A 15,101-nucleotide genomic window follows, 5' to 3' on the forward strand; every position below is an offset into this window, starting at 1 on the left:
TATTTATTGTTTTTATTGTTGCTGTCTTTTGTATACTACTTTTGTGGGGGGGGATACCACAGCTGTTCACATATTACAACCCTCAAATACAGCAATAACAGCAGATAGGATGAAACTCACTCAAAGCTGAAATAGGCTTGCCATACGTCCGGAAAATTACTGACATGTCCTGGTTTTTGAGTGTAAAAATGGCATTGGGGGAATTTTGCTGAACTGGCTGTACTGTATGTCAATGTGATAGAAAAAGCAATGGAAACAGCTCAAAAAATCTAAAATCAGTATTTTTGGGTTAGGTTTCCCCAAGAAGCTCAGCAATCTGGGTTTGTTCCCCCCAAAAAAGAGCTGAATTTTGGAGTCGGGGATTTTGCTTTTTGAAATACGGCAACCCTAGTTGAAATATATGTTGAGAGTGGGGTCTGTTTTGGCTGCATAAAATTGCAGATTGGGTCACGCACAATGGCAAACATGAGGGACCTTCCTCTTCATTGTTTGACACCAGGCTACAAATCCAGATTGGCTTGGCTTGATGGTTTGCTCATGAAATTCTTTCATGGCCCATCAAAGCACTTTATAAGACTCATGAACTGATTTCTCCTCTCCCCCAAGCAGTCAGAGGCCCACAGTTCTTCCAAATTTAGGCCTCCTGTCGCTTGTTTTAACCTCTCTTTCTACAACACTGAACTGCTCTAACCAAGTGGGATGGGAGGGGTGCAATCCAAAGGTTCATTCTGCGTCCGTGAAACAAATTGTGATTGTGTAAAAGCATGATGGCATTCTAGCATAATCCCCATTCCAAGGTTCCTCTTGGATTCAGACCAATATTTCTACTTCTAAGTCTGTTTTGAACTCCTCTTTATAGCGTCAGGTTGAATGAGTAGAAAGAGAATTAAAACTACATCCCATCTCTTGCTCCTTGCCTCGGTTTATTTGGTAATGTGACAAACCCATACATTTGTGCACAAGTGAAGCAATCGCTTTGCATTTATTCCCCATGTTCCAGCCGATCACATCCCATTTTTAAGATTGTGCTCCTGCTAACATGTGTTGTAGAACACGGCACAGTCAAAAAGGACCTGTGTAGCCCTTCCATGTAGTTTGATTAACTAATCAAAAACTGATTAGCACCTTTGTTCATGGGGGATGCTGATTAATCAATTACTATTGATTGTAAGCATGGCTTTGTTCTCTGGCAAAGGGATGCCTAGAGAAGCAGCCAATAAAAATTGAGCACCTGTCATAGCGATTAAATTTATTAAAACAAAATACATTATTTTTTATGAAGCTATCTTGAAATGGGTCACTGAAGGGGAACATATTGATTGAGGAAGGATGAACTTCTTGAATTTCGCTCACTTAAATTAGAGACCAAATTCAATTATAATGCAAGACAAACAGGTTAACACCAGCTTTAAATAGCCCATCAATAAATTAGAATAGGTGCAGTACACTTAACGCTAAACTAGGGCAATGAATAATATTGTCTGTCCCTGGCTCTTCTAGGACTTGGTTTTAACCTTTCTGGGTTATTATGGACATAAACATGGCCTGCAATTCGCAGAGACACCAACCCTTCTGCCACTTTGCGTGGCATGTCCTTACACAGTGAATCCGATTCACTTGACCGGACCTGGGTGCCGTTTGAAGCTCTCACATGCCTGCTCAATATCACAGCCTCCTATGTCAGTGTAAGAAAGCCTTTCTCAACCTGTGGGTCCCCAGATGATGTTGAACTACAACTCCCATCACCCCTAGCTAGCAAGGCCAGAGCTCAGGGATGATGGGAGTTGTAGTCCAACAACATCTGGGGACCCACAGGTTGAGAACCGCTGGAGGCCTTCTCCAAATTTCATGGATTGGGCTGTGATCTAACATGCATATTTCCATAACTGCTAGTGCTGGAGAAACAAAAGCTTACTCCACACGCCCTTTCTCTTTGTGGCTTGTGCTGATCTCCACCCAAAACCCAGCTCCTTGTGGTGCACCTCCCATTCCTTTCAAATGCGATTTGTGTTCTTGCAAAAAGCAAGTTGTGTTGCTCTGCTTGCAAATTAGCCAGAGATAGCTTTGCTGTATGGCTATTTATGCTGAACAATGAGGTTGAATAGCTAAATGCTGGGCCCTTTAGATATTGGGGGGGGGGGGAAGGTAATTATCTAGGGATTTTGGCAGGGTGGGCTCAGGATTATCATAGAATTACAGAGTTGGAAGGAGCCCCAAGAATCATTTAGTCCAACTCCCTACAATCCAAGAACATGCAGCATTCCCATATGGGGATCAAACGTCCAACCTTGGAGTTCTTAATTGATGATGTCCAAAGTGGGCTTTCCAAGAGGAGTTCCCAGAGGAGACAAGTCCTCATAGGACATCTGGTCCAGCATATCAGCCCTTATGGTCTGTGGTTTCACAGGTAAATTCAGTTCCAATATAGGCAAAAGCTGATGCCAAGGTCCTTGAACCAAAGCTTGATTTCCATGGCTTCCCTTACAAATTTTGAAATAAAACACCTTCTCCACGGTGATGTCTAAAGATAAATCACCTGGCAGCATTAAGCGAAGCATTTATAGATGCACACGGGTATGTGTACGTATGTGGTGGAATCATCATAGTATTAAAAATTCATTCCCCTTTAGAAATGGTGGAGCTTTAAAACTTATGTAGGAGGGAGCCTTAAATCGAAATGTGCCGAAATTAACAGTCATGCTGAGCCCACACAGAAGAGATCTATCAGCCCTTTGGTTTTATAGCAAAAATGTGCACGGCAGAAAATTCAGGCTTGCTAGTATAGCATTGCCCCCCTTTGCAAATAGAGTGTTTTATTACCTTTGTCTACATAACTTAGTCACACACACACAAAAGTTAAACCAGGAGCAAGAAAACAAGACCCCATGGAGCAAATGTGTTAAATCATAGCAATAAAGCATCCTGTGTCTGGAGTTCCTTAAGTACTTTTCTTCTGTTGTGCCCCAGGTATTAAAAAAATAGAAGCTTCAATGTATTGAGTACCCTGCTGCCAGAGCTAGAGCAGCCCACAAAGAAGGAAGTTGAAAATGATTGGAAAGTTAAGAGTTCAGAGGAAGGCTTTGACCCAGCTGCTGAGCTCAACAGCTGCCTGCCCATCTAGCCTGTGCTTTCTAACTTGTGCATGAATGATCTAGACTTGGGGTGAGCAGGGAGGTAGCCCAGTTTTACTGGGGGCAAAAACAAAAAGGGATTTTGAGGAGATCCAAAAGGATCTCTCTGAAGCGGGTCAATGGGCAGTAAAATAGCAATTGCTCTTCAGTGCAAGTAAGTCTAAAGTGATGCACATTGAGGCAAAAAATACCCTAATTTCACACATATGCTCACAGGGTCTGAATTGGCCCTGACTGACTAGGAATGAGACATTGGTTCATAGTTGATAGCTGTTGGCTGCTGTGAAAAGGGTGACTTCCATGTTAGGGATCATTAGGAAAGGAATTGAAAATAAAACTGCTGGTATCATAATGCTATTCTACAAATCTGTGGTGCACCCACGCTTGGAATACTACGTACAGTTCTGGTTGCCACTCCTGAGAAAGGATATTGAAGAGCTGGAAGAGGCTCAGCAAAAATGATAACTGGAATGAAGCAACTCCCCTATGAGGAAAGCTTACAACATCTGGGGCTTTTTAGTGTAGAGAAAAGGCAAGCAAGAGGGTATGTGCTAGAGGTGTGTATGATGATGCAGGGCATGGCAAAATTGGATTTCATGAATACTTAATCCAATGAAACTGGATGGTGGAAGATTCTGGACAGACATTAGAAAGTACTTCTTTAGACAGCACATTGTTAAAATGTGGAATTAGCTTCAACCAGATATAATGGCAGCTTTAAAAGAAGACATTGAGGATAGAGGCTATTAGCCACAGTGGCCAAGTTCTCTGTCCACTGTTGGCTGCAATGGGCCTGTGAATACCACTTGGTGGGAATCACAGATGAGACGAGTGATGCTGCACTCAGGTCCTGCTCTGTGGGCTTCCCACAAACATGTGGTTGGCTGTTGAGAGAATAGGATGCTGCACTAGATAGATGTAGTCCAACAGGGCTCTTGTCTCTTGTAGGCTTACTCCACCCCAATAAATACCCATTTCAGAAAGCGCTGGCTCTCTGAGGCCCATGTTCGATCTGCATGCCTTCGACTCCAGAGGGAACAAGAGCATGGAAACTTCATGTTGCATGACCCCTGCCAAGCCTGAAGCTTCCATGGGAAGCACTTTGCATAATGGCTACTCTAGCCCTGTTCCCGAGGAAGATGCAAGTGTGAGGTTGTTCTCCATAATAGGCCATTAAGCCCGCCCCAAAGCTTCATTTGCTCTCTATTTTTTTTTGTATGTTATGTAATATTTTTATTTATGTCAAGTCCCAGTCAGGCAGATTTGATGCGTATCTTAACAAAGTTGACATATAATCTGTTAGGATGTCTGCATCATTTGGAGCGTGCATAGTTAACTTCAAAACAGTTTGTTCTAAGCATCAAGTGTCTCTTTTACACAGGGTAATTGCCAGAATTTTATTTGCTAAAATATTGGGAAACCAAGTAAAATTGCATGGCTAAATAAGATTAGGAACAGCTAATTTTCATTTAACTGCTTTTCAAATATCAACACTTACATTAGACCTGGAGATCTGATTTTACACATCACACATGAATAAACTGTCAATGTCCCAAGTCAAATCAATACGCTATGAATTTATGGTGAATGTTGCTTCCTTCTGTAGATATTTGGGGAAGTGGATGTATGAATTCTCTTTTTTAATTGAAGTGCCATTTAGTTTTAATGTTTTTTCCCTCTCTCTCTCTCTCTGAAAGCCTAACATCCTGCCAATCCACATTTTTTGAGAATGCCAGGCTTGTGTTGGCAGGAGATGAATTCACTTATTTGAAGCATTTCTAGGGCAAATATAAAAGCAGCAGATAGGGTGCAAGTGTTTAAGGCAGGAATTTGCAAACTTGCAAATGAGTCAAACTCAAAGCACTCCTCTCATAACAGCCAGTCAGGCCCACAAGCAACACTCTCCCCACTTGTGATTTCCAGGAACTGGTTTTCAGAGGTGCATTGCTCCAACAGTGCAGGTAGCATTTCTGCAGTTGTACTATTGCAATGGGGAAAAAATTCTCTTTTGAAGAGCAGCAGCTCTGAGTCTTGTTGCCAACACTGTACAGGCACTTCTGCTGGTATCATGACCTCTTGCAGTACTGGCCAGTGTTCAATGTTCAGGCTGCAGCAGCAAAGGTAGGGGGTCTCAGTGAAATCAACATCCCGCCCCCCAACCCAACTTGCCCATTCACTCTAGCCAAATCATTCCCAGCCTAGTAGGTCTTTTTAAAAAACAAAACAGTGTACTTACAGGATCTTCAGAACAGTTATGGGGAGAGTGAGCCCGCTCTGCCCCCTGTAATTTGAGCACCTGTACTACTTGACCCTACGCATTTGGGAGCCAGCCTGCTTCCGCAGTTCCATTTCTCCTTCGCCCACCTTTCCGGAGGCTCCTTGGAGGAAAGGCCGGCGTGCCCCAATGTATATTAACATCTTAATGGAAAAGCTGTACATGTATATACGTTTACTGCTCTCTCTGACAAGAGGGAATTACATGTCAGAAGGATTTGTAGCATCTGTAATTGAATTGCTGCTGAGAAAAGCAAATCTTAAGGAAGAATAACACATTAGGATTAGCAAATAATGTGGCGTTTTGTCAGAGCCTGCCATCTAGCTTGTCCCTCTTCAGTACTGTACCGGTGACTCCCCCCCTCCCCCCGCCCCCGCTTCACTCTTTAACTAAAGAGACAATGTTAACTGGGGCAACCATTTCAGCTGACACTTACTTTTAAGGTCAATATTTGTTTGCAAAGCAAATCCGTCACACCCCCACTCCTACCACTGGTTCTGGCACAGGTCGATAGTCAATGACACACACACACACATATTGCATACGCACACACAAGCACATGATGGGCTGAGTTGGGGCATGCTATAACATCTAATGGTCACTGTGAGTTTGCTTTTACAATTAGCCGTTAACTTTACATACAGAATTTCTGCAAAGCAAAAAGATTATCTCAGCCAGCAGAAAACTCTGCACTATGCCATCCTTTGCGTGTCTCTTAATTCCATGTCCTGCTTCACACGTGTCATTTCTGCAGGGCTGCTGTATGTCTGGGTTTGTAGATTGTAACTTTTTAAATTGCCAGCTCGATAAGCAGATAAATCTCTATTTCAGCTGGGGATCTTTTTTTTTTTTTTTTTTTGCACTTGGAAGACTTCAAAGGAAAAGTGTTACATAAAGAAGTGAAAACGCCTGATCTAATATCTTGTGACACTTTGAAATAAAAAAAAAATTGATTTGCTTCCAGAAGCATCTAAAAATAGCAAGGCTCATTCCAGTATTGCACCCCAGCCAGCAGAGACCACCAGCTGGTAGCACAGTGGTTTTTTTTTGTGGGTGTTTTTTTTAACTTCAGAAATCACTCGAGTATACGAAGTCAAATCTAATCTTTGCATTTTCCTTCTTTCTTTCTTTTTTTAAAAAAATCTAAATCGCAAGCATAAAATGTCCCTGAGGCTTTTGCTTTTCTCCTAAAAATGGATAACCAACCAAAATGCGCTAAGAGACTGCAGAGAAGTAGAAGTCTAAGAAGAGATGCGAGGTGGGTTCTTTTCTGCAGATGTGGCATCTCTTCTCCAGCTTCCAGCGCCCAAGAGAGGTGGTTTGCGGAAGAGGATGTGGGAGTGTCACTAAAGAATCAGACAACTGGACAACTTCTGTTTGCAACAAAGTTTTTCTGCAGTATGAATCTCCCACCATTAAGGTCAACAAGCCATAGACCACCACCTCTGCTATATACGTAGATTGAGTTTTCCTGCTCTCCTTTAATTACAGTAGATCTAAGAGTGCCTTTGAACAGTCTTAAAAAAGCAAGCAAATGACTTGTGACTTGTGGCCTGTGAATGAGACCAGAGTTGGAATTGGTATCAGACTCTTGTGCCCTTCAAAGAGTGAAGAAGTCTTCTGTCTTCAGGGCAGAGACTGTTGTAAAGGCACAAGTAAGGGGTCAAGGTCCAGGAATCCTTCCCTAGGATGCAGTGCAGAAGTGGGGGCATTCAGACTGAAATGAAACTCAAATATTGATCAATGTTAGCAAGCTTTCCGTAGAATAACATCTGCAAACTGACTTGGAAAGGAGCGGCTCCCCTCGTTTGATGATCTAATAGAGGAAGCATGGGCTTGTTATCCTTTAAGGTGAGGAAGGCACTCTTGACTGTCTTCCACAGGTGCAATGCTCATTGGCTTGCAAGCACCGAGCATCCTCTACACACTGTAGTTAATTTTTAATTAACATGTACCCTCAAAGACAGGATACTTAGCCATGCACAAAATAAAATAAACTCGGAGCGTGCACTCTGCAAAGCTTCTGTTTTCGTAGAAATAATTAAGAAAAATGTGAGTGCAGATCCCAGCGGAAGGAATCGCATTTAATAAACTCGGCTGGCCAAAAGCGTGTGGTAAGCGGCACACAGGCTTCTTTGGGGAAGAACAGGCTAGATGAGGAGCTACTGCTGTTGACTTAATTGCAAATTGAACAGCAGCCACGAGAGCTTGGCAAGTGAGTGACATTGACACAATATTTCAGTTGGTCTGTTGCGGGACAGATGCTCAACTGGCGTAAATCAACCGAATGCCAGAAACTGTCACTTCAGCTGTGCTGGGTGTATATCAGCTGCGGTGCCTGTAGTTTTGTTGTCCCCCCCCCCCCATGTGTGTCCCATCTGCAGTGGACAACCTTGGCAGAAAAGGATGTATTCTCTCCAGGCACTGTGCAAAGAGCCTTGTATTGTTTCCCCTAACATCACTCAAGAACATCCTAATGTCAGAAGGGTCTCTAAACAATGCTTCTATGTATTCTGTAGAGGGCTTTGGAATTGGTGGGAGCAACCACAGAAATAAAAGCCCTTTAAGGTTGGGGACATAGACCCATTGAGAAACCTGCAACTTCCCAGCTGGCAGGTCAGGGGTTGAATTTTTGCCTGTGTGCTCCTCCCTCTGCTCTGCTTGTACCATTTCCCTGGAAATTTTGGTGACTCCACCTGAAAATCCATGGGGACAGGACAGGCGGAACCAGATCTTACCAGAATGTGATAGCATCTTTAATTTCACACGGATTTAGACCTTCCCTTGGTAGCTCAGTAGCATATAACAGTTATGACAAGATGCTGCCAACTGAGTCAAGCTGTGATCACAGAGACACTGGGAATATGATTGTTGATCAAGCAACACGATAAGCCTGTTAATTGTGGGAAGCATTAAAATATCTTTCTCATTTAAATATTCATGCGCAAAATTTTAAAATAAATGTTTCCTTACTCCGGATCCTGGTATTATGGAAGAACTGCAATTTCCCTTGTGATCTGAAGCTATTTGGCCATTTGGGATTTGTTCATTCTCCTCCTTGAGAAACTTGTTCTTAAGAGCTGTCCTACTGAGGCAAATTTTTGTCGCTCTTCCTCTGGGCCACATTTCGACCCTGCATAAACACCGCTTCCCCGGAAACGAGAGATAATCTGGAGCATCCTCTTCTTACCGTATATTAAGAGATGCCTTATGCAGTCTACCTGCCAGTTGCAGAAGATGGTCATGCAAACCAGTTTGCATCCTCTCCATGATTCGCCTTTTGGGCTTCCCTGGGGAATGGAGTCTTGGGACCTTAGTTAAACATCCAGCAGGCAAGTGACACAAGAGCTGTCCCAAAAGAAACTCGTAATGCAGAGCTGAACTCATAGGGTGCATTGCCAAAGAGCACTTTTACCTAGCTCCCAGCAGAGCAGTGGTTGTGGTCCTGTTTTGTGCGGACTCGCAAGCTTGCCAGATGCTCATCCTCCATTGACAGTGCGCAGGGCCTTTGAGTTGCACAGTAACCGTGTGTGGTGGACTGCTGCTGACCTTAGCCCACTTCTTGATGCCCCGGCGTGAACCTCAGTTTTTCCTCTTTGTGGTTTGAAAGGTGGCGGCGGCGGCGGCAGCAGTGAGGAACGCTCTGAAGGACCCTTCTCCTAATTGAAACTGTTTTTAATTAAACCGTTTTACAGCGCTCTCAGTCACGAGTTATTTACTTACATCCTTTGGTGCTTAATCTTGGAGCAGAATTGGAAATATCAATGGGAAGCATAAATTCCCAGCCCCTGCTGCAAGCATTGTATCAGGTCTCGCCTCCAAAGAGCACCATTACCTTTAGCTGTCACGGATCTGTACACTTGATCGATAAACTTCAAATATTATTAGAGTTGGAGGCTTCAGAGATTGACTCTGTTCTTTGGAGAGAGGCTGAGATAAATCTTTCTTTAAAAATTGACTGGAATTTGCACACTCGCTCTTCCTGGTGAAACGCATTTCTCTTAGGTGCCTGGGCAGCTGCAGGGGGTGGAAGGGCAGATTTATTGGCTGTATGCTTCTTGTAGTGAAAGATTTAAATGGTAAATCCTTCACATATGACTTCACAAATCATGTAAAGTTAAAAGAATTTTACCGTTTCTGTTGCTGCTGCTGTGCTTAAATTGTAAGGGATGGCCAGTAAATCATTTTAATGGAGGTGTCACAGTTGAACTCAATAAAAAGGGGGGGGCGGCGACAATGGTTTTAGCTTCCATTCCAAAATGTTAATGTATTAATCAACGAGAGAATAATTGTTTTTTACTACATTATAAATCTCGGTTGCCATTGGAATTGCAGCCAGGGCTGTTGTAGCTGCATTCTTAAATTAAAATTGTTTACATTGCTATACATTAATTTTACACAGCCATCGCTCATTCCGGGTTCGTTGTGGGATTTCTCCCCAGCCGCGCAAGTCCTTCCTCCTCTCCAGGTGGAGGGAGGGAGGGAGCAGCAGCTTATAAAAACAAATTAATTGTGTGGCAAGTTGTTAAATAAATAAAATAAAGAAGCATGTCATGATTGCTTGCTATCTTCATTTCAGAGAAATCTTGCGGAGGGGATCAACATCCACAGAATTTGAAATTATCAGGCTAGGTTTCAGAAGTGTTTTCTCCTTGAGTCAGACAGCAATTTGAGAACAGGGTCCCCTTTTTTCCTTTCCGTCCCCCTTTTTTTTTTGCATGCACAGTTTGGCTGTGTAAATGGTTATTTGAGATGACATCATCTGGGTTAAGTGCTGGGGACATCGGCGTGGAAGTTTTTGCAACAACAACAAAAACGATTCAGGGCTCCATGTGCTTCCTTCCTCTCCCCTTGCCCCAGCTTTGCCCATCTTGACTTGCCCACTGCATTTGGAAATGTCTCTTATTGCTGCTCTGGGTGATCCGACTAGGCTGGGTTGCTTGTTCTTCTGCCTGAGCTGACTTGCCTGGGTACTCCTATTTTTCCCCCTTGTTAAAAGAAGCAAAAACAAAAAGCCACACACACTCACATAAAAACCCAGATGGAAGTGGAGGAGGGTTGCCCTGATTTGCAAGTGGCCATTATTACGGATATTAATACTTACTGTTTTCTAATTGTGGCAGATTCCCGAGCAGGTGAGGAAAGTGCCATCACCGCTGTGGACCATGCCGTGATTGGTGGAGTCGTGGCCGTGGTGGTCTTTGCGATGCTCTGTCTCCTTATCATTCTGGGACGGTACTTTGCAAGACACAAAGGTAAATAGGCAAGAGTAGGGCTTAACTGAACTCCCCCACCCACCCTACAAAAATGGAGAGGAGGAGTCTATATGCACCTCACAGCCATCACCTGTTGAGAGTTTTGCATGCGAGAGAACGAGCAGCTTGGTGCCTGTTTGCAGCTCCTGCTTTCCCTAATCTGTCACTTGGCTGCCGTTTTTTAAAAGGTGGCTCTTCCTGAGAAAGTCCAGCCATACAGGTATCGCACAAGTTCAAATCAGAGTGAGGAACCAGGAACCAGTGCTCTCATTCTCTGTATGGGATTGTCAGGAAGCCCATGCAGATGACTTCACAAAGTTCAGAAGAAGGAGACAGTGCCCTCACTCTGATTTGAACATGTTGTGCATTTGTTCCTTAGGTGCTCCTATGAATGTTCATGGGTGTTTGTTTCATATGGACTGATTTTTTTTTTTTTTTGCAAGATGTACCCTTGTTTTAGCTCGACAGGGGCTGTCTGCAACAGGAATGGGACCCAGGTTCCAATTCTGATCCATGCCATTCTTTTTTAAATACAAGAAATACATAGAGTTACCAAACTGGAAATGCAAGTATTACTTCTCTAGCAAAATGAAAATTTGAGAGCATTTGGAGGGCTATTGGATATGGAGAGGAGAGGACAACCCTCCGTCCATGGCAACCATGCACCTCTCAAAGGCACAAAGAACCCTTTGCAATTGATGGGATTTGCAAGTATCCAATTCCATAACCTGTTTTGCTTTGATGCTTATTGCAGTTATCCCAGTTTGCCATCCTTCAGCAGCAGGGTGCATGGACAGGGAGGGCTCTTAAAACAGTGGCAGGGCACATGCTGTGCATTCAATGCTCAGCATTTAAATGGAACAGGCAGCAGTTAGGTGCTCTGCTGCCTACAAGTATATGCAGTGCAGATAGTTGGTGCCACCACCATGGAGCCCCTGTCTCAGCCCCTGCGGTTGCTCCTCTCTTTGCAGGTACATACTTCACTCACGAAGCCAAAGGAGCTGACGATGCGGCCGACGCAGACACAGCTATAATCAATGCAGAGGGAGGACAGAACAACTCTGAAGAGAAGAAAGAGTACTTCATCTAGATCCGTCTTGATTTCCATGAGGTGTCCAACTGCGGACAGTTACTGGCCCTGTGTAGAAGATACAGACTGTGATGTTGGAAGTTGCTACCAGCTTATGGTTTTGGGTTTTTTTAAAAACTTTGTCTCTTTTCTGTCTTTTTCTTTCTTTTCCCTTCCAGTGCTGTTTATTTTTATTTCTTTTTTTTTTTTATTGAATGGTTGGCAAAGTGTGTGGGGAGCATCGAGGATTCCCTGTGTAATAGAGTTCTTTGTAAAGTACATTCTGCTGTTTGGCACCTCAGTTCCTTTGGGTTTTTGATTCTCGGGCCAAGTCCAACTTGGATTTAGTTTAGTTCCATCATTTGCAGAAAATTCTGTGCCTTGTTTTATTTCTTGTTTCGTTGGGAGGGGAGGGGTGGAGAGCAGATGGTTTCATATTCTTTTTTTCTTCCTGGCTTCTCTTGGAATTGCCTGCTGGGATCCCTTGAAAGTAGACTTGGTTTCTTTCTTTTCTTTTAAGTGTTTTACCTTCATTTTTTTAAACTCCTGGGTTGTTTTTGGTTGTTGTTGTTGTTGTTTGAAACTGTGTCATCAAAGGAGAACCGGCACACCTTAGATTCCATCGTTTGAAATTCAGTGTATTCATCATCCACCCTACTCCCTTGTCATGAGAGCTTGGAAGAACACACTTTTTAGGAGAATGGTTTGCAGCTGCCCAGGTTTCCAACGCAGCGAAGACTAGCCGAAATAGGCTGAAATGTCCGGATTATGCTCTGCTTTTCATTGAGACCCAGAACCATGCTGAGTTACCTGCAAGCAAAGTGGGAGAGAGCAGAGTCTGTCCTTTATTCTAGGTCTACAGACTGACTACTCTTTGCTGGACATGCCCATATTGTCTGTACAGGAACAGGGTATTGAGTGCATTTCCCCGGTTCTCGCCCTAAACAGCCGTGACAGATGAGGGCTGCTCCTTTCGTGCAAGTAGGCAAATTTGAGTTGTCGCAGAAGGGAAAGCGGGGAGGGAAGAAATGCGAAGTTCTGCTCTAATTATTTTCTGTTGCAAATGATCCCCACGCTGGCTCCCAATTGGCCTCGCATCGCTGTAATTTACAGGAAACAGGAAAAAGAAAAAAACTTTGTGATGTGAAAGGAATACGAATCGGCCGACTTCTTTTTCTTTTTCTTCATTATTATGTTATCTGTCTTGGTTTGCCCCCTTCTTCTTCCTCTCTTCTTCTCTTTTGTATCTTGCTAAAGAGGGCACAGAGGGTGAGGCGCTATGATTGCGGCCTGCAGGTACTGTACATTACAGGTATTGGTCATGCTGAGGTATCCGTCCACAGACTGTGTGGAACTTTTCATTCCTTCAGATTTGACTTCACAAAAGGCAGGAGGGAAGAGAAGAAAAGACGCCTTGTTTTCATGCTGGACTGGCCTGCATCTCTGTTCCAGAAAGGTCAGAGCAGAGGTGGAGAAATCAGCATGGAAGGTTTCCCCCCCCCCTTCCAGTTACTCAATCCAAACTCTTAAACGCTGAGTTTGTATGAGGAAATCAAGAATACATATATATATATATCCTTTATTTCCTTTTCCCTGACTCTGTACCTTCCAAACGCAGCCCCTGGCCTCCTTCCTCAGCCTTAAGAGCCATCTGCCAATAAATTACTGATCCTTGCATGATGGTAGTCATGGTGAAGAGATAACTAAAAATAAGTTTACCTTGTGAGTGTTGGAGATCTGAAGCCTCGGGAGGAAGAGAGCCAAGTCTGTGTGTCTGCCACTTCCTTTCCTTTCCTGGGGAGGGGGAAGCATGGTACCCCACCCCCCCTTGGGGATAATACGCTGCTTCGAAACCCTTTTAACAAAAGGAGAAAGCGACGTGTGATGTGAATCAGGATTTTTTTTTTTTTTTAACGAGGCACCAGATAAAGGGTTGGCATTAAGAAGAGGCTAGCTCATGAGGGAACCCCTCAGTTCATTACGGAATTAAGGAATTTGAAGGATTAATTTTAGCGGCAGTCATGTTACGTACATGCCAAGTTTTATTAGGGGAGAATATCATCTCTAGATGTATTTTAAAAGGCTTTTAAAAAATAGTTATATTTGTGAGTTTTAGGTTTGTTTAATTGTTGGCGGAGCCATTCAGATGCTACCTTTACACACAAAATAAAACCCCTTTCCCCCCTTCTTTTTCGTACAATATTTTCCTTCCCCGCCCTCCCTCTCCTTTAGAACCATGAAAACGCAATTGACCTCTTGCAAAGTTTTGTAACGTGCCCCTCTTGTTTCTCTGCCTTCTGTACTGCTTGAGACAACAGGTCAACCCCATGGAAGGGCAAAGACAGTGATTGAAAAATTGTGGGGGTGGGTTTTGGGGAGGGGGCTTTTTTCTACCCATTCATCACAGAACTGGCATACCGTTCCCTGAGCAGCTCATCCTTGTTTTGAAAAGTGTACAGTCGTGCAAGTGTTCCCAATGTAACTTTGACTTAATAATGTTGACATGTCTCAGGTTCATGTGTTTTGATTGGTGTTTTCCGTCTCAGGTAGATCGCGAAAAGTTTTTGGCCCCACACGTTGGAAGAGAACACAACGAGCAACCACAACAGGAACTGATGGGTTTTAGTTGTATATCAAGTTTTAAAGGGTTTTTACTTTTCTTTCCCCCTGCCCCCCTGCAAGTATACAGTGCACTGTTTGAAATGTATTGTTAAGTATTGATTTGTACAGGGTTAGATTACAAGGATTTTGTTAAGAGTGGAGAAAGAACAAACTTGTTTCCCGGGGGTTTGCAGCTTGGAGATTTTTCTTGGGCTTTGTGGTTGGGGAGTTTATTTTTTATAACATCAGCAACAGCAAAATAGGAATGTTGCCAAGAAAAATATGGGATGCATAACTGATGCCAAATAAGCTTGTTCTTTACTCACCGCCAGTGACATTTCGTTACTTCTGCCCCCTTAGGCCGATTCTGTTTTAAGGTGTCCATGGACAATGTTGCAGTGTAAGAAAACGCATATTCATATCTTCCCATTCACATTTTGTATTGGTTCATGTATACCATTTTTACAAAGAAAAAGAAGTACTATAAAGTATCTGTCTTCTTAATAAAAACAAATTAATGTTACAAAACTACTTTTCTGTCTCGTTCTGCACTCTTTTGCGGCAACATCTACAAGAGATGCTCCTAAGTAGGAGGCAGGCTGCCATGTCTTCAGCCCTGTTTTGGGAGCCCCACCAGACACCATGTTTGTGTGCTCAACCAGTCCTCCATCCCAAAACACACAACTTGGCTTCTCAGCTTTTCTTAAACTATCTGTGCCAGTCGCAAGTGCTTCTCTGAGGTCTGCCATGGCTCCCATTCGTAAGCTGCT

The 15,101-nt window shown here is 43.4% G+C and overlaps 1 protein-coding gene across 6 annotated transcripts in view; it reads left to right on the forward strand.

The window, feature by feature from the left end:
* The window catches only part of CADM1 (cell adhesion molecule 1), a 298,801-nt gene extending 283,939 nt beyond the window's left edge, over nt 1-14,862 (forward strand). For all 6 annotated transcript variants that reach the window (XM_081172623.1, XM_081172621.1, XM_081172622.1 and 3 more), the window contains 2 exons: nt 10,530-10,661; nt 11,633-14,862. In XM_081172623.1, the coding sequence (XP_081028749.1) occupies nt 10,530-10,661; nt 11,633-11,751 (251 nt within the window). In that variant the 3' untranslated portion in view covers nt 11,752-14,862. The remainder of the gene's footprint in view (nt 1-10,529; nt 10,662-11,632) is intronic.
* Nucleotides 14,863-15,101: the final 239 nt, after the last annotated feature.

The sequence above is a fragment of the Podarcis bocagei genome, assembly GCF_964188305.1.
Source record: "Podarcis bocagei genome assembly, chromosome: 15".
In the NCBI taxonomy this organism is placed as follows: Eukaryota; Metazoa; Chordata; class Lepidosauria; order Squamata; family Lacertidae; genus Podarcis; species Podarcis bocagei.